General features: G+C 47.9%; 1 protein-coding gene across 1 annotated transcript in view; it reads left to right on the top strand.

Moving 5' to 3' along the window:
- The window catches only part of DAGLA (diacylglycerol lipase alpha), a 45,251-nt gene that overhangs the window by 9,181 nt on the left and 12,201 nt on the right, over positions 1–23,869 (top strand). Inside the window, exons 2-13 of the mRNA XM_034061466.1 lie at positions 291–429; positions 896–1,107; positions 3,475–3,576; positions 4,125–4,263; positions 8,638–8,725; positions 13,199–13,333; positions 13,955–14,032; positions 15,353–15,477; positions 16,652–16,808; positions 17,113–17,196; positions 17,313–17,390; positions 22,425–22,505. Coding sequence (XP_033917357.1) covers positions 335–429; positions 896–1,107; positions 3,475–3,576; positions 4,125–4,263; positions 8,638–8,725; positions 13,199–13,333; positions 13,955–14,032; positions 15,353–15,477; positions 16,652–16,808; positions 17,113–17,196; positions 17,313–17,390; positions 22,425–22,505 — 1,374 coding nt within the window. The 5' untranslated portion in view covers positions 291–334. The remainder of the gene's footprint in view (positions 1–290; positions 430–895; positions 1,108–3,474; positions 3,577–4,124; positions 4,264–8,637; positions 8,726–13,198; positions 13,334–13,954; positions 14,033–15,352; positions 15,478–16,651; positions 16,809–17,112; positions 17,197–17,312; positions 17,391–22,424; positions 22,506–23,869) is intronic.

Below are 23,869 nucleotides of genomic sequence, written 5' to 3'. Positions count from 1 at the left end.
GACTGCTGCCCAACACACAACCCTAACAGGATTCCAGGTAATCTTATGAACAGGAGCTGGGGGAGCAATGATTATGTTCAGCGAGTTACACACCGGCTTCACCTAATACTTCCCACTGTTTCAACTCCATTCTCCCGTACATCTTCTTCCCGAGCGTGCCATGCCCCCTGGTGCTGGAAGGAAGAACCTCTGCCATCTTTGGTGGAAAACGGCTCAGGTGCCATCCTTCTGCAGCTGTGGGCTTCTCTTGAGGACCATCAGCAGCATGGTTTGGCTCTGTTCTCTTCCAGGAGGTGAGTGCTGTGCCTGCTGAACCCCCTCAGACCCACTAGCCATGCCAGGGATTGTCGTGTTCCGCCGCCGCTGGTCTGTAGGCAGCGATGACCTGGTTTTGCCAGCAGTCTTCCTCTTCCTCCTGCACACCACCTGGTAAGTGAGAAGGGCAGAAGTCTCCTATCAGTTCGTGTTGTTATTCCTATCCCTTGCAGCTGTAATTCTTCCCATGCTTATCCATGCGGCTGGAAGGCTTGTTTGGGGCATTTCTCATTGACACCAACGTATTCCCAGCTTCTTTAAATAAGTTCTATTCTAAGCTCTAGTTCCAAAGAGGGAGCTTGACCAGCTCCTTTCATCCCCCTGTGCTACCCAAGGTTGTCCACTGGAGCCTGGGGCTGTTCCTTACAGGGGCTCAGGTTAAACAATTGGAATAGCAGATCCCAGTGGGATAATGGGACTTGGTTGTCAGATTGTTCGGACTCTGGATGTCTTGTGGGGAGATTTCCAGACCAAATTAAGTAGCTGTGGGTGACTGAGGAGCCTCAGGAGCTTGGTGTGGGTTATTACATGCAGCTTTCTTTAGCTTCCTGCTGCTAACAAGTTGCTTTGTGACTGGCAGGTTTGTGATCCTCTCCGTGGTGCTCTTTGGGCTGGTGTACAACCCCAACGAGGCCTGCTCCCTCAACCTGGTGGACCACGGCAGAGGCTACCTGGGCATCCTGCTCAGCTGCATGATCGCAGAGGTGGCAATCATCTGGCTCAGCATGAGAGGCAGTATCCTGTACACAGAGCCCCGGGACTCCATGCAGTATGTGCTCTATGTCAGACTGGGTAAGAGGCAGAGGCCTGAGGCCTCCTAATGACTCAGCCTCCACACTGCCATCTGCTAGCGCAGAAGACTTCTCTCCCCACACCCTGACAAACACACAGCTTCTGAAAGACATCCAGATGGCCACTTGTATGTGCTATGCATCTGAATACATCACATAGACTGCACCCTGTCATTGCTGTAAGACTCTCATGCAATGCCCCAAATATCTTTCTAGCAAACCTTTTAGCTTGCCGTGCTCATTGCAATGCAGGTACAGCCTTTTCCTCGAACCAAATGTGCTCCCCTTCTGTCTCACAATGCAGATCTGCCACAGTGAGATGTATCTACACCTCTTCCCCCATCTTTTTTCCTCATGTTTTCCTAGGATCCAGGCATGTGTCTCTGTAAATCATGGTGGGTCTGACCCCGAGGTATGTGTGTGTCCTTGCCTGTCAACAAGACACATCTACACCCATCTACCTTGAGACGTATACTGGCCCTCTTGACTCACAGGAGATGCATCTCCATCCAGTGCCTTTAATTCTCCACCTCCAGGCACAGTGAGATAAATAGGTTTACCACCTGCTCACTGCTTGCATCCTCTCTCTGAGTGCATATTTGTCTTCCTAAAGATGTTTCCTGTCTCTCTCACCCACTAAAAAGTAGACCAGAAAAGAGAGATTGTTCCTTGATCTCTTACTCAAGGCTTCCCTTTTACTTTGTTTTCCCTCCTCTGCTCTGTTGTCTTCCAGGTACAGAAACTTGAGCAGATTTTTCCTGTGCTGTGTGAAGATTTTAAGAGGGGAAAAATCCTTTTGGAGCTGCAGAGCCAACCCCATTCCAAACAAAACACCTCAGGCTTTTGCATCTCTGTTTTTGCTGGATCCTTTCCCTGCAGAAGTCACTAAAAGACGGCTAGCCTTGCTTGAAAGCTCTGTCTGGGAGACATTTCCACCTTTTGAGTGCTAAGTGCAAGTCATTAACACAAAGAGCAAACAAATCCTTCTCTTTGCTTTCCCAGACACACTGCAGTCTCCCTAGGGAAGCACGTGGAGCCTGACACTGAGTTATACTGTGTTAAAACCAGACTAAATGGGGCAAGGGAGATAGAGAAAGATCCAAAAAGCTGTTTTCCTGCCCAAGAAACACTCACTCTTCCTCCTTGTCTGCCTTAAACTCCACATGGATCAGTATTTACACTGTATTTTGGGTCTTGTTTGTGGTTGTTTCATGGGGCTTTTTACTCTTAATGGCTTCATGAGTTCTGATGATAGATTAAGGAATGTGACCAGCATGTGGGCAAGGTCCATGTGACTGTCCTAGTTGAAGCATGTGCTGTTTATTACATAGGAATGTGGGAAAGAGCTCCTATATGAACCCAGGAAAGTCTCATGTATGCTCCTGTCCTGCAGCAGGTCATCTTGGAGGGCAGACAAGCCATGGTAGGCAAAGCTTTAGCTAAGATTAAGCACATAGTTGGTGCTGAGCAGCAACCAGGTCCAGCCCTGGTTCCTTGCCCACTGCTGTTGTAAAGTCTTTGTGTCTCTTTGAACTGGTTTTTCCAGGCTGGTGAGAACCTGTAGTAAGCCACCTGTGAAAAGACACCAAGCCAACACATAGATAAGGAGGGTGGGTGGTTAGTTAGCTAGGCTGGGATGTGGGTTTAGTCTCAGCTCCACCAAACCTTGCTAGGCATTACTAAGCAAGCTATTTACTCTCCATATCTCCTTGCTCACCTGCACTTTGGGCTTGTAATGTGGAGAGAAAGTGTGGGGATGGGCACTTCACAGTAGTGTTTCCCAACTTTTTTGTTCCGGGGAACCATCCTGAATCCCCAGTTCCTTGTTTATTCCTAGACTGGTTTGAATTGGAAGGGACCTTAAAGCTTCTCCAAGTTCCAGCCCCCTGCATGGGCAGGGACAGCTTCCACTAGGCCAGGTTGCTCAGAGGGTAACATGCAAAACTGAGGAGCTAGTAAATGACTCCTTAAGGATTGTGTCCTGGGAACTGTTACTGGAAAGACTGCAAAGGGCAGAGGTGCTGGAACATTTACTAAATGTAGAAAGCAGAATTAATCCAGGATACTCACTACTGTTTAGTTCCCATCTTTGAATCAGACCAGCTGGCCAAGGTGGTCAAGTCCTGGATGCTGCTACACGGTGATTACTCTGTACTCATGTGGTCCTTGTATCATTTAGGAGTAGTTTTAAGGCCATATTACGCTTTTGGTTCATATCTTTGGAATATCACCTTCCAAAGCATGAGGCCCAATCCTGCAGTCACTAACTCTGTGCAACCATCCTGCTAAAGAGTCCCTCGTTGTGTTTCCTTTCTGGTTAATCCTTAGGGAGATGCTGCTACTCTCTATTGTGTTCCTTTTGTTGCAGCTATCCTGCTGATTGAGTTTGTGTATGCTATCGTGGGCATCGTTTGGCTAACGCAGTACTACACTTCCTGCAATGATATCACAGCAAAGAGTGTCACTTTGGGTATGTATTTGGAGTGTGGTTTGGGTGCATCCCTGTGGATGAGCAGACATCCTCTCGCCTCAGAGAGCTAATTCATTCCTGCATGTGGGGATTGACTGTTGGAAGTGGATTGTGGCTGTAAATGTGGTGCTTGTTTTCCTGAGACATTAGTGCTCAGAACAGTTGTTCTATTCAGTTGTTTGTGCTGTCTGTGCTGAGGCAAGAATCCGTGTTCCCATGCAAGGGTCTGGCTGGGGAGTCTGGAAGGTCTGGTTCTCCTTCTTCAGTTCCAAATGGCTTTGCTGTTTTCCTGGAACTCCTTTGCAGTCTCAGGCCGTCCCTTGGCAGGGGTGATACTAGTGTTGTTAGTCCCTTTAGCTACTCACTGAGTACTCAATGGTCTTTTACATGGGCAATATCCTAAAACAGCTGGAAACTTAGAAGCTTTTCCAGAGGATTTCTCTTGCTGCAGCAATGGAGAGACGGGTCTGATGTGTGTGATGAACAGCAGGAAGTGTTGCTGCCATGACTTGGGGTCAGAGCACCTCATTCCTCTTCTTTCCTTGCAGGAATGGTGGTGTGCAACTGGGTTGTCATCCTGAGTGTCTGCATCACTGTCCTGTGCGTCTTCGACCCCACAGGCCGCACCTTTGTCAAACTACGTGCCACGAAGCGGAGACAACGCAATCTGAGGACATACAACTTGAGGTAAAGCAGCATTCCCGGAAGGATATCCTGCTTTTCTCCATGCTTAACATCCCTCCTTCAGGGAAGCATCCAGCTTCAGGCATTGCTTCCCTTTGGTGAGGGAAAGATGCAGCTCAGACTGTCAGGTGCTGTGTGTGGGCATCCGCATCCAAAGGAGGCGAAGTGATGCGGTAGCTGCCTGCATTGTGTGTTAGTCACTGCATCTGTGAAGCCTTATGAGCCTCTTGAGCCAGTGCTGACCACAACAGCTTCTTTTGTCCCTCCTGTAGCAGCCTTTTGCCTGGTAACTGTGAAGCAGTGCTTAGATACTGCTTAGGTTGAGAGAGCATCTTCTTCCAAAGCCCCTTTCATCCTTTAGTTTTGTCTTCAGAATACAACCTCTTGCCCCGAGGTTTCTTGTCTATGCTTGTGGCCAAGAAGCGATTTCTTTTATGTTGGCAAGCAGATCTTTTAATTAAGAATTGATTACATCTGGGAGCTGCCCAGATGGGGATAGGAAAGCTTTATTTCACCAAGCAAAGCATTTTTCAGAAGGGGGACAACACAAACAGCCTTTGTTTTCTTATGCACCCTTGACATATGCAACTGTCAGCAAGGAATGTGGCTTTGTAGGACTTGAGGGCACTGGGTTTTGAACACTAGAAACTGAGGCTTTGAAAGAATACTCTGCAAATCTTGCATTTCTCATGAGGGATGTATATCCAAGAGGGCATTTTGAATATGTGCTCTTTCACTGGCTTGAAATGGGATCCTTCAAGTTGTCTTTTTGAGGGAGAAAAAGCCTTTTCCAAGCACTGTGCAAGCAAGTTTTGTTTGAAGGAGCCTGGATTTCATTGTGGAATGCAAGACATTCTTCCTGACCTCTCCAATACATGACACTAAACTTGGTTATTTGGAGTTAGTTCCCTGTTAGCCTAATGTGTGTGATTGCTGCTGTGTGATCAGGACCTTCCCAGGGGGATTGGGATAAGAAGCTTTGATGATACTATGGATCTAGTATCCCACACTCCCTCAAACCTATGTGGCTCAGGGTGTTATTTTTCCAGAGGGAAACTAAGTGCCAATGGTGGCAAAGGTTTTTTGGCCCTCTCACTGCAAGAGAGACCTTGAGGGGCTGGAGCGGGGCCAGAGAAGGGCAATGGAGCTGGTGCAGGGCCTGGAGCACAAGAAATGGGGAAGGGCTGAGGGAGCTGTGGGGTTCAGATGGAGAAGAGAAGGCTCAGGGGGGACCTGATGGCTCCCTCCAAGTGCCTGAGAGGAGGATGGAGCCAGGAGGGGCTGAGCTCTGCTCCCAAGGAACAGGGGATGGGACAAGAGGAAACGGCCTCAAGCTGCACCAGGGCAGGTTTACATGGAGCTGAGGAACAATTCCTGCCCTAGAGGGTGCTCAGCCATTGGAACAGGCTGCCCAGGGCAGGGCTGCAGGCACCAGCCCTGCAAGTGCTCGCACACCCCATAGACAAGGCCCTCAGTGCCATGGGTCAGTGGTGGCCTTGGCAGTGCTGGGGAATGGTTGGACTTGGTATTCTTCAAGGTCTTTTCCAACCTGGTTGATGGAATGTTCTATAAGTGAAGGTATTTATCCCTTGGGCCATGGCCAGGTTTTCCCTCCAGGCCTGTACCCATTTTGGACAGCTTGTGCCTGCTGTTTGCAGCTTCCCACTCTGCAAAGGGAATGGGAACAGATGTGAACAAGCAAAACGCTGTGGGCTCTGATGTGAAAGGCAAACAGAAGATGTTACTACACGTTCACTACTAAAGCAATTGCTCCCAAAGAGCACATTGTGAAATTCTCTGCCTGTTTGTGGATCATGATCCAGAAAAGATGCTGAGGGCCAGGAATTGCTACTGAAAACCCTTAAGCTGCATCAGTACGTGCCTCTGATGTACAGCAGGAACTTGACCTTCGCATTATGTTTATCCTGAGCTGTATTTCCTCTGCCGTAACTCATGAATAAGCGTGATTTGTTGCATTAAGGAGATATCTAACTTCTATCTTCCCTTTGGTGGTGACTTGATGTAGGTGTTGGACTCTTACACAGAGGTTTTCCTTCACCAGTGGCATCGTGATGTGTGTGGGCACTTCTGTTCTTGCAGAGCTAAGAAAATAAAGCAACAAAACAAAAGGCTCAGCTGATTGTACTGAGGCTTTACTTGCTTCAGAGCCCACTAAACATGTGGAAGTTCAGTGTCAGGAAGAAAGAATTTGGGAAAAGTTGGAGTGAAAATAGCTCAGAGCACACTTGGCTTGTTCAGCCCCCGCGGTGAAGTTGTCAAGTTCTTTGCATTGCTGCCCAAGTACTTTGGCATTTGGTGGAGCAGAGTGCTGCCAGCTCTGCCTTGGGATGAGTGTATTCCTCTTCCTCTTCTAGAGTCTTCCTTGGACATTGTGGATAGGTGAAGGTTACCAAGGGCTGGAGCAGCTCTGCTCTGGAGCCAGGCTGAGAGAGCTGGGCTGGGGCAGCCTGGACAGGAGAAGGCTCCTGAAGGGGAGACCTGAGAGCAGCTCCAGTGCCTAAAGGGGCTGCAGGAAAGCTGGAGAGGGGCTTGGGACAAGGGCCTGTAGGGACAGGCCAAGGGGAATGGCTTGAGCCTGCCCAAGAGAGGGGAGACTGAGCTGAGCTCTGAGGCAGAAGCTGTTCCCTGGGAGGGTGCTGAGGCGCTGGCACAGGGTGCCCAGAGAAGCTGTGGCTGCCCCATCCCTGGCAGTGTTCGAGGCCAGGTTGGACACAGGGGCTTGGAGCAGCTGCTCCAGTGGAAGGGGTTGGGGTTGGAGCTGGAGGAGCTTTAAGCTCCCTTCCAACCCAAACCAGGCTGGGATTCTATGATAGTTGTACCATAGTTGTTTTCAGATGCTCAACTGTCAGTTGATGGATTGCCCTGTGGGATCAGCTCCTCCTCTGCAGGCAAATTCTCCTTTCTCAGCATCTTTTTCTTCCAGGTACAACCCACTTCCTGGGCTTGGGCTTTTGCTCATGTAAGACCCTGCCAGAAAAACAGCAGTGGTCTTTTCTCTTGATTGCTTTGACCTGTTTTGGCTTAATCTGTGTCTGCCTTGCAGACCCTGCTTCAGGGCAGCTGTGGCCTTTGTTGGTAACATTGCACTCTGGCACAGACTCGCATAGACACCCACTTCAACCCCACTAAGCTCAGGGTTGTTAGCAGGTATGCCAGTCAAAAAGAAGGGACTGTCACCCCGCAGAGTGTAGTAACAGGGACAAGCTGACAACAGTGGAGGCAAGTCAGCTCTGCTTCATTCAGACAGGGCTGTCCAATTAGCTCGTTTTGAAGCTGGAATTGAAATGTCACAGAAACCGAATGTGGGTTGAGCTAAACCTGCTCTATTCAGCCCGTTTTAACTGTGTCTAAATGGAAAGAGACCCTTCAGCTAAGTTTCCTTTTCTTTCTGCTGAAAACTAAGCACTGTACTTGAAGAAAGGGTGTAAATTTTTTCAGTTCTGAGCCTCTATTATGTTCTATAAATATATTTTTCCTAAATATACAATTTACTGGGGAGAAAAAATGCCCCAGCTCCTCTCATGCTATGGACTCGAGGTCTTTTGTATCATTTGCACCCCCTTGCACTGAGGTAGAGTTTTCCTCCTGAGTGGTGGGATGTGCTGGCACATGAGGGAGCTGCCAAGTTGCCAGTGGATCCTCCTTCCATTCGCAGCACCGGGTGCTCTTGACCATCTTGTTTCCAGCAGATGTATAGAACAACAGGAGCTTCATTATGGCCAGTTCATTCAGGTGGGACATCATGTACATAAATACAGAGGACAGTTAGATTTTACCTTCCTACCATAGAATCCCAGGGTGTTTTGTGTTGAAAGGGACCTTAAAGCTCTTCCAGCTCCAACCCCAACCCCTTCCACTGGAGCAGCTGCTCCAAGCCCCTGTGTCCAACCTGGCCTTGAGCACTGCCAGGGATGGGGCAGCCACAGCTTCTCTGGGCACCCTGTGCCAGTGCCTCAGCACCCTCCCAGGGAAGAGCTTTTGCCTTATCTCTAACTTGAACTTCCCCTGTTTCAGTCTGAACCCATCACCCCTTGTCCTGTTACTGCAGTCCCTGATGAAGAGTCCCTCTCCAGCATCCTTGTAGCCCCCCTTGGGATACTGGAAGCTGCTCTGAGGTCTCCATGCAGTTTCTTCTCCAGGCTGAACAAGCCCAACTTCCTTAGCCTATAAAATGAGCTGAGTTGTTCATCTTTATGTGCTCTCTTTGCCTCTGCTAGACCAGGATTCATAGAAGAATACAGCTTAGCATGTGTTTTAGCGTGATAGCATAGACTGGGTGACTTTGGATCTTACAATGTGTTTGCAGACATGTTCTCCTGCCTGTTCTCCTGCTCATACTCTACCCTTCATTCACAGACACCGCCTGGAAGAAGGACAAGCCAGCAGCTGGACACGCAGGCTCAAGGTTTTCCTTTGCTGCACAAGGACAAAAGACTCTCAGTCGGTAGGTACCAAATAACTCTTGTCAGAGCAGGAGATAACATCCTACCTCCATGAGCTGGGTGTCATTACAGTGAGATGTGGAGGCAGTAGGGATCCAGGGAGCCTTGTGTACATGCAAGGACTGGAAATCCCTTCCAAGAAGCATTTCCTTAGGATCACCAGGCTTGGAGCTTTGATGCATGCTGATTCCTTTTCCATCCTTACAGCCCAAGTAGCCTAAAGGAGCCCTTTCCCCCCCATTTCTGCAGGGGGGGACTTGGTATTCCATGCAGAAGCTGATGTAACAACACTGAGTAGGGCATCGATCAGAATAACTAGTCTTAACCCTCTGGTTTTGAGTATTAGAAAACTCTGAAGGTAAAGCCAGCACTGAAAAGCAATGTTAGTGCTAAAGTCTTCTCCTGTAGTTGATGTGTACCTCATTGTTGCAGTGAACTGGGATAGTAATGTGTAAGTGAAGATAGCAGTGGAAGAAATACCTATTTTCACTATATTTGGGCTCAACATTTGACTTTATGATCAGTTTCTGTTTGCTCAGGCAGTTTCTCGTGGCGTTTGCATCAGTCTCATTCACTTGGGGAGGAGAGAGCCCTCTCTGAAACCAGGAAAATGTAAGCCTGTCAAGCAGCTGAAGACTACTTCTGGATTTCCTAACAGCCAAAACCCACTACTTAATCCCTAGATTCACAAGGAGATCGTTGGTTTGAAGTTTTCATGTGCTACAGTTGGGATTTTCCCTTCTTGTCCAGCAGAGAAGGGTAAGGGGTTTGCTATTGCTTCCCCAGAAGTTACCAGTCCATTCCTACTGGAAGCAGTAGGAGCAGGTTTATGTCTTGGGGTTGTGTTCAACAGGATTCCTGAGGACCTGCTGGAGATGTGAGCAGGAACATGGAAAACTTTGCTGATTAAGACTCCTAATATTTAAATTGGGTCAGAATCAGGAGTATTTGGGAACTCCTGGAAGACCAAACAGAACCAGGGTGTTTTTATCAGAGATAGTTATAAAGACCAAGTGATGAATGCACATGTACCCTGGTTCTGACTTAGTTCCAGCCTCTCAGGAGAAGAGCTGGGAGTTATCAAGGACACTTTGTCAAAGACATCAATTCACATCAGTGGCCAAAAAATCACAAGAACATTTAGCATCAGTAGAAGGGCATAGAAAATGACAGGGAATCCTCCAAGGGACCGACCACATCAGTGATGTCCTCACTAAATATAGCCTGGGGTTGGGTCTTCTCAAAGGTGCAGCAGAGAAAGGAGCATATTGGAGGGGATATGGACTTGGAAGAGAAATGACATTGGGATTTTAACCTCAAAAAGGAAGATGGAATAAGATGAAGAGCTGTATAAGAATAACGGAGTCAGGTGAAGGCTACCTGAACATTTGTTCCTCACAGATGGCAACCAGTATGAATTAGATTAAAAGAGTGTGTTAGGAAGTGCTGTGGAGTTACCCACAGGGTGCGTTCCCAAAGTGTGGATGGCTGCAGCAATTGTCATAACCCTTGTGCAGAAATCCAGCAGTGCGTCCTGGCACATGGATCCTCCCAACGGCACTGGATGCGATGCCACCATGGTCCCAACCTGCTGTCCCACTGAGGAGTCAGAGCCCAGGCCTGGCAGTGCTCACAGCTCATCTGCTGAGGAAAATCCATGTGGAAAACTGAAACAAAATGAGCTTTTGTGTCAGGGCAGCTCCATTTCCTTGGGGGTTCTTTGCTGCTCCTCCTGTGCTACCAGAGCACAGGCACCTTCCATTCCCTTTGGGAGCACAACCAGGTCACCTTACCCAGGTACCCAGAGGTGTGTGTCCCGTGGATGCTGTAGCCTGGCTCCAGAGCTCTGAATGTCCTGGTTTCTGAACAACTCTATTTTATTCAGGAATGTGAAATATTTCCCTGTATGGAGCTGTTTCAAACAAGCTTCTCATTCTGCAGTGACTGTTTCTACTTTAGACGTTTTTCTCTAGTTCAGGATAAAAGCAGATACCACAGTCTTCACATTCTTTGTGCTATTGAGTTTCCATTTTGCATTCAGCTTGAGCAATTCCCAGGCTCTTTTCTTTGCAGAAACAGGCTCTGACTTTGTGTGTCCTGGCATGACAGCGTGTGGAATGAATGCATGTGTAATGGATGAGAAATGAATCCGTTGCTGTCTCTCCCAGTCTTCATGGAAAATAATGTTCTAACACAGAATCATCATCATCCTCTGGGATGGAAAATAATTCTGTGGAGTGGACATGGTGTTTGGGGCATGAATGTGGGTCTGGAGTGAAGTGTGAGGTCTCCAGCCCTGGAGCAAATAATCAGGGCTTCAATGAATCCTACAATAGAATATGAGATGCTCCAGCAAAATCTCATCCTTTGGAAGCAATCATGGAATCCTGGAATGGTTTAGCTTGGAAAGGACCTTAAGATCACCCAGTTCCAACCCCTGCCACGGGCAGAGACACCTTCCACTGGAGCAGCTGCTCCAAGCCCCTGTGTCCAACCTGGCCTTGAACACTGCCAGGGATGGGGCAGCCACAGCTTCTCTGGGCAAACCTGTTCCAGCACCTCACCATCCTCTTCCTTATCTCCAACCTGAACTTCCCATTTCAGTCTGAACCCATCACCCCTTGTCCTATCACTCCAGTCCCTGATGAAGAGCCCCTCTCCAGCATCCTTGTATCCCCCTTCACACACTGGAAGCTGCTCTGAGGTCTCCACACAGCTTCTCTTCTCCAGTCTGAGGAACCCCAATGTTCTCAGCCTGGCCCCATTCAGGAGCTGCTCCAGCCCCTGAGCATCCTCATGGCCTCCTCTGGACTTGCTCCAACAACTCCATTGCCTTCTTATGTTGAGGACACCAGAACTTAACATAGGGCTCCAAGTGGGGTTTCATGAGAGCAGAGCAGAGGGGGTGTTGCTGCCCCTTTGGGTTAATAAGTGGTTTTACTTTGAGGCTGCATTTCATGTGTGCTTATAGGAGCTCTGCTGAGCTTTATGGGGTCAGTACTTGAAGGCTGCTGCAGTTGTAATGTCACAGAGGTTACTGCCAGTCCATTTGCTCTTCAAAAGGCACAGCTGGTGTGGAAACCTGCACAATTGGCACCCGAAGCCCTGTTCTTAATGGTGATTTAACTTGCTTTTGTAGGCGAAAGTGAAAAATGAAAGAAAGTAATCTGGCACTCCAGGAGTTTATCGGAGATGAAAGAATATAGGTCATTCCCTGCAGGACTGCTTGGGAGAGAAGGGATTTACTTTCTTCCCAGTCAAAGAAGAGACAGAGAGAGATCCTGGCCTGAAATTCAGCCTTTCTGTTAGTGCACAGCTCAGGTTTTCTACAGACAAGACTGCAGTTGGTGCTGAGTAAAGGATGCTCTGGAAACACAGGCTGAAAGTTCAGGGTAAGGCTGTGACAGACCTTGATAGGAAAGGTTACTGATGGTAGGAGTCAAAATACCAGTACCATTGGTGTAGTCCAGCACTTGCTCAGGGATCCAACCTCAGGATCACCCTTGTCTTTGAGTCTGCTGGTCTTAGAGGTGGCCACATCAGCATTGCCTCACAGTCCAGCCCATCTCCAGCTCCCAAACCATTCCCACTTAACATCGTTTTTAGTACAGAGCAAAAGGGAAAATAAGACTTTTTTTCCTCCTAACACCTTTGTCATTCTGCTTCAGAGCCTTTGCTTGACCCTCTCAGATCACTTCCACTTCTGTCCCTCCTGTGGTGTCTTCCTTTCTTGGCCACCTTCTCTTCTGGGAACTCTGCATTTAATGACTCGGATCTTTATCCAGGTTTTCCCTTTCAGGCCCTTTTGCTTGGATGCAGTCCAGGATAAACCTGGAAAAGCCTCATAACTTGGTCAGCTCCTTCAGCACCAGGAGCTGCCATCTGTAACACTTCCTTGTTGCAATGAACTCTTTGAAATCACATAGCAAAGAGGATGATGGTGAGCAATGAGCAGCTACAGAGTGGCAGGATTCAAAAGTTATCACCTTTATCTGCTTGCAGTGGTGAGCTCTGGGTTAAATATGGACAAAATCAGTGGGGTTTTCATCCTGAGGATGAAATTGCTTTTGAGGAGCAAGGATGACTCTGAGATGATGCTGGGTTGGGATTTGCTTGGTTCTCCTCATACTTCCTCTGTCTTCTTTACAGTGTAAAGATGAGACCGTTTCTCTCCCTTTCAGCCTGCTGTGTTTTGATGGTGAGGTGCTCTGCTTGCCCACACATCAGCACCAAGTGTAGTACAAACTCAGCCTCAGCTGAAGCCTCTCAGTGTGACTATGTAAAAATAAACAGGATCCTCATCTGATCAGACCAGATATGGTGTTCCCTAAAGGAATCTCGTGGATGTTTTGGTGCGTGAGCTATAGAAATGAGGCCATTGCTGCTGCAATGGTCCTTGTTCCGTGGCCCGTTTTGGAGCTCCTCATACCCAGACTCCTCCTCCTTCTAAACTCTTCTCTCCTTGGCTTTTGCAGGATGCCTATTCAGAAATTGCCTACCTTTTTGCTGAGTTCTTCCGAGACCTTGACATCGTCCCATCTGACATCATTGCAGGCCTGGTTCTTCTGCGCCAACGGCAGCGGGCAAAGCGCAACGCTGTGCTGGATGAGGTGGGTGGAGAGGGCATCCCTCTTGGCCTCTGACTTACCTGCTGCTCTTGACTCACTCTCTGAGACCACACGACTCTGCCCACCTCCTTCTTGGTGTGTGTGATGGGCTATTGCCAGTCACTGAGCTGGAAAATAGAGGTATTAACTGCTTGAGCAGCTTTTCCCAAGGCTCCCAAAAGGCCAAGCTGACACTGAGTCAAGCTTGGGAAATCCATCATCAGGTCATACAGATTGAGTCTATAGTCTAACCCCAAGAGGGCTTGAAGGAGGTGGTAGGTGAATGGGATGATTACTTCTCCTCTACATGGTAATGTGGGGAAGATTCCAGCATCTGGGAAAAGCTGCAGGGGGAACTTTAAGGGCAAAATTCCTAAATTCCAAGCCATTATTGGCATTGAGATTCATGGATCATCAACCCAGTAGGAAATGGGGTTAGGTTTTCTCAGAGGTGGGGTTCAGACAGCAGTGATCAAGAACAGCAGAACTGGACCAAATTAGAGGAGACTGGTTGGGATACTTGAGAGCATCTTGTCCCAGGTTGCACAGTACTCTCTGTTTCTCAGGTGTAGCTTTGTCCTGGTGTCACAGGGAAGAATCTTTCTGTGTGTTTGTGACTTACAGGCAAACAATGACATTTTAGCTTTTCTCTCTGGGATGCCAGTGACCAGGAACACGAAGTACCTGGATCTGAAAAATGCGGTAAGTGGCTGCATTGTGAACTTGCAAACCCATCCTGCTTCCCTGTGTTGCCTGTTTTCTCTTTCTCAGTGGCTTCTCTCCCTCCTTTCTGCCCCTTTCTGGAATAATCAAAGAAATGAAAGATTAGTACAGCAGAAACAGACTGGTTTGGGTTGGATGGGACCTTAAAGCTCATCCAGTTCAACCCCCTGCCATGAGCAGGGACACCTTCCACTAGAGCAGGATGCTCTAAGCCCCATCCAATGTAATAACAACACTTACCCTCTGGAGGCTTTTAAAGCATCACCTGTAAAGCATTCTCTCTGCCCTCTGTGTGGTGGGAGGTGATAGGATTCCCACTTAGATGGAGGAAGGCAGCGTGGGGTTTGTCCAACACCAGAGGTATGAGTTGAATGCTGGCCCCAGGAGCATCGTGCAGAGCTCCATATGGAAGTACCACCAGGCAGGGCTCCATCTTGGAAAGGGCAGGGAGCTGCTTGGAGTGAGGGTGGAGCCTTTCTCCCTGGGGCTGCTTGCCAGCAGCTCGCAGGATGGGAATGCCAGCTGTCTGTTCTGTGTGGCTTAAGCTTGGTTTTCTTCTGGCACGCTGCTATTGCAGCCCTTCCTGGGGCAAACTGTATTCACCCCCTTGATTAGATGGTACTGCTGCAAGAGGGACCCAATCCCAGCATCTGATCAAGTGGTTCTGTGATTAACCTGCTTGTGGCTCTGCTGTGTTTAGCACTCACATCCTGCTTGTGCTCAGCCTGTTTCTCCTGAATAGGAGGAGAATGTGGGGAGAGATGGAAGCAGAGCTTATAGGAGACCCCAGACTGGCTTTATGGCCCTCTCTGTGCATCCCATGGCCTGAGACTATGTGGAAGAAGTATATTTAGAGAGCTCAACTTGCAACTTCACAGAATCCCAGACTGCTTTGGGCTGGAAGGGAGCTTAAAGCTCATCCAGTTCCAACCCCCTGCTATGGGCAGGGACACCTTCCACTAGAGCAGGGTGCTCCAGTCCTCTGATGAAACTAGTTTATCTGCTCAGCTACGAGAACCCCAGGGGATGGCTTTCCTTTGAGCAATGTGTTGGATACAGAGAGGAAGATTGCTCTAGAACTAACTGCTACTTCTGTTAAAGAGCTGTGGGGGCCCCTCCATGCAGGAGAGCAGGAGTAGCTGCACTGAGCTGTCCTTGGGAGGGGTTGGATCTCACCCAGCAGGTTGGTGCTCAGAAAAAGGGTGCACGGGTCTAATCATGATGGAAGAAGGGAACCAGCAGGAGAACTCACTGTCTGAAAGGGAATATGGCCTTTAGCAAGTCTCTTGTCTCTTTCAGCAAGAGATGCAGCGGTACAAAGAGGTGTGTTACTACATGCTGTTTGCCCTGGCTGCCTATGGCTGGCCCATATACCTGATGAGGAAGCCCACATGTGGACTCTGTCGCCTGGCCAGATCCTGCTCGTGAGTGGCCATCCTGTCTATCTCACTGCCTTTTCCCCTTTCCCCTTCTGTTTTCCCCAGATTTAGATATATCCTTTCCTTCATCAGTTTACTCTCCATCACCCCTCTATTTCTTCCTTTTCCTTTTCTCTTCTTGTCCTTTCTCATGCTTTTTCTTTCCAACTCTGTCCCTTCATACTCCAATGTCTTTCCCCTCTACCTCTTCCTTTACAGTTGCTTATCTGCTTACCTTGTTAAATAAACCAGACTGCCCTATGCTCTGTCCTCTCTGGTGCACTAAGGACCATGCCAGTCCTGTGCAGTATGAACAGCCAGGGGAGAGAACTCATCTGGCACAAGGCTGCTTTCACATTGAGTCAAAACAGCTGTCTGGGAGCTCTGAAATCAAATGTATCAGCAAGCCTAGATAAGCAGGGAGTTGACATTTGGGTCTCTATTAAAGCCTTGGCAAGACTTGGCCAGTTTGTGCTGTGTTCTCGGTGACTAATTGTTTTCTTCCTGCCGTGCTCTGTGGTGCTCACCTCATGGTAGCAAGGCTGTAGTTCAGTGCAGGATATATTGGGTTTAAAGGCTTGCTTTCAGCTGCCATAATGCTGGCATCAGTTTGTCTTTGGGATTGAGCTTTTTGCACGTAAGCAAGTGACTTCTATGCTGAACCTATGAGGAGGAATCTCCTTTTATTTGGGAAGTGTTTCATAAGGGAAAGAAGGAGAAATAAATCTGTGCTTCTGTTTTTGGCCAGGGATGATGATTCTGGACCTGTTTTCTGTTTTTGTTATAAATAGACCTTGAGCTCAGTATGATTCTAGACCTGCTCCTTGTTATAAATAGATCTAGAGCTCAGTACATGCTAGCTGCTTGCTGCGTTGAAGCAATGTAGGACTGCACTGTGAGGCATAGTATCCCTTGAGGAGAGATCCCAGCCCCACCATGCATCGAGTCCTTGGGGACCGGTGGCACTGCAGCTCTCTCTGGTGCTCAGAAGGGAAACTACATGTGCTTTTAGGGCCCCTTTTTGATGCTGCAGCATCAGTTGTGTGCTCTTTGGTGCAAGAGCTCCTACCAGGGGAGGGCATCACTGCAGGGTCTGTCTTTCCCTTATCTCTAGGAATTCTGCTCTAAAGCCAATCTCTTCCACATTCCTCTTTTCCTCAAAGCTATTGCTCTTCTGCAGATGTTGCTGTCTGTGTCCTTCACGTCCCCGCTACGCACCTAGTGTCACCATTGAGGAGGACAACTGCTGTGGCTGCAATGCCATTGCCATCCGCCGCCACTTCTTGGATGAGAACATGACCTCGGTGGATATCGTCTACACATCGTGCCATGATGCGGTAAGAACCTGCAACCCTTTGGGACATGCTCCTAAAGCACTTCCTCATGGGATTTATGGGATTCCAGGTGTAGTGGTACAAAGGAGGAAACTTGAAGCCTTTTTTAATGGCCTTAGAGCTTCCCATCCTATCTCTCCATCAAGGAATTCTGTCACTTGGACAGAAATACTTGCTAAAGGTCAAAATCATCACTGAAAGGAGTGCTTACACATAAGGCATCATCTGTCACACCATTGCCTCCTTTTCCCTGGGAATAATTAAACAGGAATGTCTCACCTGATGGCTAGCCCTGGATATTTTGCAGGTTTATGAAACACCTTTCTATGTGGCTGTGGACCATGATAAGAAGAAGGTGGTCATTAGTATCAGAGGAACTCTGTCTCCAAAAGTAAGTGCCTCACATCCTCTTTGTTACCCAGGCTAACTTTCAGGAGGGTCTCAGGCCTTCCTGCCTCATGCTTGGTGTTTGGTTTACCTGAAGGACAACAATGGCTTTCCTTCCAGGATGCCCTGACGGACCTAACTGGGGATGCAGAGCACCTTCCAGTTGAGGGTCACCATGGGACATGGCTGGGCCACAAGGTGTGTAAAAGAAGAAACCCCCCCAAACAAGCAAACAGCCCCCCCCAAAACCCCAAACAAACAAAATCCCAACCCAACCCCCCCCCCCCAGATAACCAACCCAACCCCAAACCCCACACTTCTCTCATGTTTTGACTTGGGAAAACGAGTGGTCTGAATTGCTTGAGGTACTTCTAAGGGAGTTACATGATTGCAGTGAAATGGCTTGGAGCTGTTAACACAAAATCCTTAGTTGTAACTGTTAAAACCACTATGTGTGTAATTAAAACCTCCCATATAATTAGTGAAAACCAAGCAGTAAAAGGCATCTGTGGAGATCTAGAACAGAATTATTGGATTCATTGAGAGGACTTCTTCTTCCAATGACCTTTTCAGAACTTGCAATCAAACCCTGAGGATGTGTTTAGAATTCTCTGGCAATGAGATGGGCACTGAACCTCATCCAAGGGAACTAGCAGGACTTGTGCCTGTGTAATGAGACTGATGCTATGGGTCTTTGTTCGTGATCAGGTCTGGGCTGATTAAATCCATTGATTCTAGAGCTGATCTTTGCCCCAGTCCAGCAAAATAGTGACATGCACACTGAGTTTTAAGCTTATCAGGGATTTGGCAGCCTCTCAAGATGCAGGGCCAGATTGGGAAGGAAAAATCCCAGCTGGAGGTTGTGTGTGTTGGAAAGAATGTGGAGGTTGCTGGAAATGCTGGTGCTCAAGGAGAGGAGATGATGCTGATCATCTGCTTGGGGTCCCTTTGGGCAGGACACTGAGGTTGTAACTCCATGGGAGTGGGGAGGTGGGAGCTCTTGCTTCCTTCATGATGTTCTTCTTGGAAGATGAACCTTTTCTATGTGTTCTGATGCTCAGCTTTGGGAAGTAGAGGGTAGTAGTTGATAGAGAGCTACATGCTCAAATGCTCAGTTGAGTCTGGTAATGAAATGCTCACCTAAGAAAGTCTTGTTTGGACTCTGCAGGCTCCAAGTCTCCCAGAGTAGGTAGTCTTGGAAAGTGTTGTGTACTTCCATTCGGCTAATGGGCATCTTTTTTGTTTCATAAAATCCTAGAATCCCAGCCTGGTTTGTGTTGGAAGAGAGCTTAAAGCTCCTCCAGCTCCAACCCCAACCTCTTCCACTGGAGCAGCTGCTCCAAGCCCCTGTGTCCAACCTGGCCTTGAGCACTGCCAGGGATGGGGCAGCCACAGCTTCTCTGGGCACCCTGTGCCAGCGCCTCAGCACCCTCCCAGGGAACAGCTTCTGCCTCAGAGCTCAGCTCAGTCTCCCCTCTCTTGGGCAGGTTCAAGCCATTCCCCTTGGCCTGTCCCTACAGGCCCTTGTCCCAAGCCCCTCTCCAGCTTTCCTGCAGCCCCTTTAGGCACTGGAGCTGCTCTCAGGTCTCCCCTTCAGGAGCCTTCTCTTGTTCAGGCTGGCCCAGCCCAGCTCTCTCAGCCTGGCTCCAGAGCAGAGCTGCTCCAGCCCTTGCAGCATCTCCATGGCCTCCTCTGGCCTCGCTCCATCAGCTCCACGTCCCTCTTGTGTTGTTGCCCCAGAGCTGGATCAGGGCTGCAGGGGGGGTCTCCCCATAGCACAGCAGATGGGCAGAATCCCTTCCCTTGACTGCTGTTCATGCTGTTGGGATCAGCCCAGCACACGAGGGGGTTCTGGGCTACAAGCACCCAGGAGAAAATGAATTAGAAAATGAGGGAATTAACCCAGCAATTACCCAGGGCATGTTATGGAAGCAGCGAAAAGAGGTAGTGTGTTGTCACAGACCTGCTGTTTAGCTATGGGAATCTTTCCTATTGATCTAACATTGCTGGAGTGTTGTCTCTGCTGTTGCTGCTTCGCTTTGTGCTAGTTCATTTAGCTCAAAATGACTTTGCACATCAATGTGATCAACAGCTCATGCAAAGGAAGGTGAAAGGAAAGCAAAGGGCAGTGAGGGGGAATTTGTTCCAATGTACAGAGAAGCTCCTAATGGGTCCTTGCAGAAGTTGGTTTTCTTTTGATCTCCATGGGAAAGCATTCATGTGCCAGTGACTTACATGAAACATTATCAGCTCATTCCCTTGGTTCTACATTGAGGTTTTAGTTGGCCTTTATGTTATTTCTTGTTTTGACTGTTGCTAATACAGAGCTATAGCTTTATCTCAAGTTATTATCAATATGAATCTTCAGACTATAATGTGCTGCTGATTCCTGAGGGGAAACTAATGGAGATAATAGAATTTAAATCCTCCATCCTAATGCATTTTTAATGTCCAGAAGTCAACTTGACTACACAAATAAATGAAGTGCTTTGCAAACACATTTAATTTGGAGCAAAGGACTCGGCCGTCCGGGAGCTTCCTGTAAGTTGTTTGATGTCAGTTCTTGTTCTTGCTGGTTCTGTCCTGTGCCCATCCAACAGGCCTCTTATCTCCACCTGCAGAGCTCTCCTGGTGCTGGGCTTCATGTGGTGCCGATCAGACATCCCACATGTTAAACCTCTTGATGTTCACATGAGCTGCCTTATCGCTTCACTGCTACCACAGCTCAAAGGGTTTCACTGCTTGGGATGCTGTGGATGCCACAGTTAATATAGCATAGAAACAGATTGGTTTGTGTTGGAAGGGAGCTTAAAGCCCATCCAGCTCCAGCCCCTGCCACAGGCAGGGACACCTTCCACTGGAGCAGCTGCTCCAAGCCCCTGTGTCCAACCTGGCCTTAATCTCCGTCTCCCCTTGGGCAGGTTAAAGCCATTCTCTTTGGCCTGTCCCTACAGGCCCTTGCTCAAAGCCCCTCTCCAGGTTTCTTGTAGAGGTCTCTGAGCTATTTTGCATCAAAACTCACAGCTGTAACTAACATTCAGGGCTTAGCATGCCAGAAAAAAAGAGGGATTTTTAGAATTTATAGGAGAATGAACCACAAAAACCAATCCAGCTTCACAGTATTTGAAATAAAACCCACTGATTTTATAAAAAACCTCATTTTAACGGAATCATAAGGCGAGAACATCAATGAACACTTAACTCTGGTGAACTTATATAGAACAAAACTCCTAAAATGATGATGTTATGGAGGTTGATTTGTGCTGCTGAGCCAGCTGGGATGACAAGAAGCTGCCAGAAGGAAGCTCAGCCATGGTGACAGCTCTTCCCGCTTCCATAGAACACTCAGTAATAGCAAGAACTTCCCATTCAAGCTCTTTATTCTACCCAATACACCCCCTTTATGGGTTTTTACCCCAATTCAAAGATCCCTGAACAGTTTCATGCCTTCAGACTGCAAAGCAATAGACTATTTGCCTTTCCTTCCATCTCCACTGTGGTTATTTACATATGAGCTTCCATAACTAAACCCAAATAGGTTTATTCCTTGAAAACTTAGGAAACGGGGTCTATTTAAATGACAAGTCTACATTTAACACTGCAGTGATGAAAGGCTCATTCCATACTATTAAAATCACTGTCTATATTAGAATATCATTATCAAACCTATCGCTATCAGCCTGACTAACAGCCCATTATTAATATCACCACAGATTTAGGTCATGCTATTCAAAAATAGCATCCTAAATTCATGTTAGGACTTTATGTAAGTAGTTTTGTCATTCACTTCTCATTAGAGAAGGAACTGGAGACTCCTCTGAATGCTGCAGAGGCATAGGGTATGGTGGCATCTGCTTTTGATGGTGCTGGTGCTGTTACAGGTGTCCCATTTGCAGGCTCAGCACAATCACCATGGTCTGTTCTTTCTCTTCAGGGCTCACATTGGGTTTGATGATGTATTTGATGTTGAGGGCTTTGAATGCTCCACATTGCTTTGCTTTTTGAGAGGGGCATCAGTTCCTTTATGCACAAAGCAGGGGGTTGGAACTGGATGCTCTTAAGGTCCTTTCCAACCCAAACCATTCTATGATTCTATGTCACAGAGATTCATCAGTGCTCAATAGCGTTCACTTTGTACTTCAGCTGTTTTCAGGTAGGGGTGTAATGCAAAATAGCAGAGGAGGTGATCTTCCTGGCTTTAGACCAGCCCAGGCAATGGGAATGCTTTGAGGTCTGTGATCACCATATTCAAGCAGATCGTTTCTGTTAACCCATGTTCACCCTGGACTACAGGACTGGTTTTCAGCCCTTGTACTTCAGGTTCACCCAGAACTGATTTAAACTCTAGTAAAGGCATAACCAAGAACTGATTATAAGCAATGGCTTTAACCTGCCCAAGGGGAGACTGAGCTGAGCTCTTAGGCAGAAGCTGTTCCCTGTGAGGGTGCTGAGGCGCTGGCACAGGGTGCCCAGAGAAGCTGTGGCTGCCCCATCCCTGGCAGTGCTCAAGGCCAGGTTGGACACAGGGGCTTGGAGCAGCTGCTCCAGTGGAAGGGGTTGGGGTTGGAGCTGGAGGAGCTTTAAGCTCCCTTCATCCCAAACCATTCTATGGTTCTATTTATGCAATGGACTGAATGATAGTTGCTTGTTTGTAACAGATCAGCTGCATCTGTAATTCTTACAGAGGGAGAAACACTCTTCAGCTGCAGCCATCAGCAGGGAGGATAAATGTTTCGATCCAGACTGTTGGCTTGTTTTAGCAGTTCTTAGCTTCCAGTGAATAAAACCCCTTTAATAATATGTGATAATCATAAAATCATAGCACCATGGAATGGTTGGGTTTGGAAGGGACCTCCAAGTTCATCTGGTTCCAACCCCCTGCCACAACCTGGTGTTTAAACAGTGGGTTGTTTTGTTGTGGTTGGTTCATTTTCTTCCTGGACTTTGCATTGTGAGGTCAGGGCTAAGCCTTTGAGCATTACCTTAGTTTAAGAGCTGTCATTACTTGCAAGCAGTTTGTGGCTCTGGTAGGCAGGGAGGGAGGACATCTGCCTAATGAAGTCTATTCCTCACTGTGGAGTGGAGTCAGTCTTCTTCCTCAAGCCTGACACATGCTGTGTGGCACTCTGGAGCTTATCCAGCCTTCGGGGCAGTGTAGTGTCTGCTAAATGTTCAGATTGGGGAGCTGATATGTGACCATTTACATCCTGTTCTGCCTTCATGTTTCCTCAGGGAATGGTGCTGTCTGCTGAGTACATCAAGAAGAAATTGGAACAAGAGATGGTGCTTTCGCAAGCTTTTGGAAGAGACTTAGTGAGTATTAGTTGTCCCTTATCCTTGTGGGCTATACAGAAGTGATTTCCCTAAACCACTGGTTTTAGGGAAACCTCAGTGTCCCTAAATGTTGTTCTGATTTCCCAAATCTTTCCATCACTCTGGATTGCCCCACAGGGAACTCATTCATTATTCCCCCAAGACTTATTTATTGTGAAACCACCAACACTACAAAGCTTCTGATGATGGGTTTTGTTTTTCTCAGGCAAAGCTAAGGTAGGAAATCCCATTTGGTGGCATTGCAGGACAGGGAACACTAAAACCAAATCGACAGGAACTAAAATCTCATTTCTATGGAGATTCTCTTTGGAGACAGCAATGGGATGCCATGCTGACTGCCTCTGTGTGCACATTTCTTGGGATAGACAACTATCAGAGGACCCAAGAGAGGTGTTAGGAAGCAGCTTACCTTAGCTTGTACGTCAGTAATAGCACAGCGTGTCCCTCTTTGGGAGGGAACTTCTGAACTGCCTGATTCCCTGCTATCAGACAGCTTTCTTCTACCCATGCCCAAAGAGTGCTTGGCCTGAGCAGTTCCCATGGGGAAAACAGCAGTAGCTAAAGGAAGAATGAAGAGAGGGATAAAAGCCTCAGTGGTTCCCCTAAACTTGAATCAGAATCATAGAATGCCAGCCTGGTTTGGGATGAAGGGAGCTTAAAGCTCCTCCAGCTCCAACCCCAACCCCTTCCACTATAGCAGCTGCTCCAAGCCCCTGTGTCCAACCTGGCCTTGAGCACTGCCAGGGATGGGGCAGCCACAGCTTCTCTGGGCACCCTGTGCCAGCGCAAAGTACCTGACAAAGTGCTGTGACCAGAACATTAATGCCATCCCAGGTCCTCCCAAAGGCTCGTCTAGCCCAGTGCACCGTTTCTTAACAATAAACCAGCAATTCCAGTTACCAGCAACAGATCTTCAGGGATAAAGTATAAGTGAGGGGTATAAAGTCTTAAATCTCTCCCAGGATTCGTCTTACTGATTGTAACAGGCAGGGTGGTGGCTTGGAGGTGGCCTTGAGAAGGAAAATGACACAAGGATAGGTTCTTCTTGTGGGTTGGCCCTTATGTTCTATGTGTGCCTTGTAATCTACTGCAAGAAGTCCCAGTGTATCCCCAGGTGCTGGATAACAAGAACAGTATAAAACATTAAGGAATACTTCTGTCTCTTTATCACTTGAGCAGTGTCCTGCTGTTGAGAGCATCTAGACTACTATCAAACTGCTACTTGGATTCCAGCTGTTCAGTGTTGGAATTCCTGAAAGGAAGTAATTTCTAGAACCTGGAGACCTCAGTTTGTGAGCCTGGAGTCAGATATTATCAGAAGGCTCATATCAAATCCTAGATAA

This window comes from Melopsittacus undulatus, chromosome 4 (genome assembly GCF_012275295.1).
Source record: "Melopsittacus undulatus isolate bMelUnd1 chromosome 4, bMelUnd1.mat.Z, whole genome shotgun sequence".
Lineage (NCBI taxonomy): Eukaryota > Metazoa > Chordata > Aves > Psittaciformes > Psittaculidae > Melopsittacus > Melopsittacus undulatus.
Note: the sequence above shows the minus strand (reverse complement) of the source record. Positions and strands in the feature narration are given on the sequence as shown.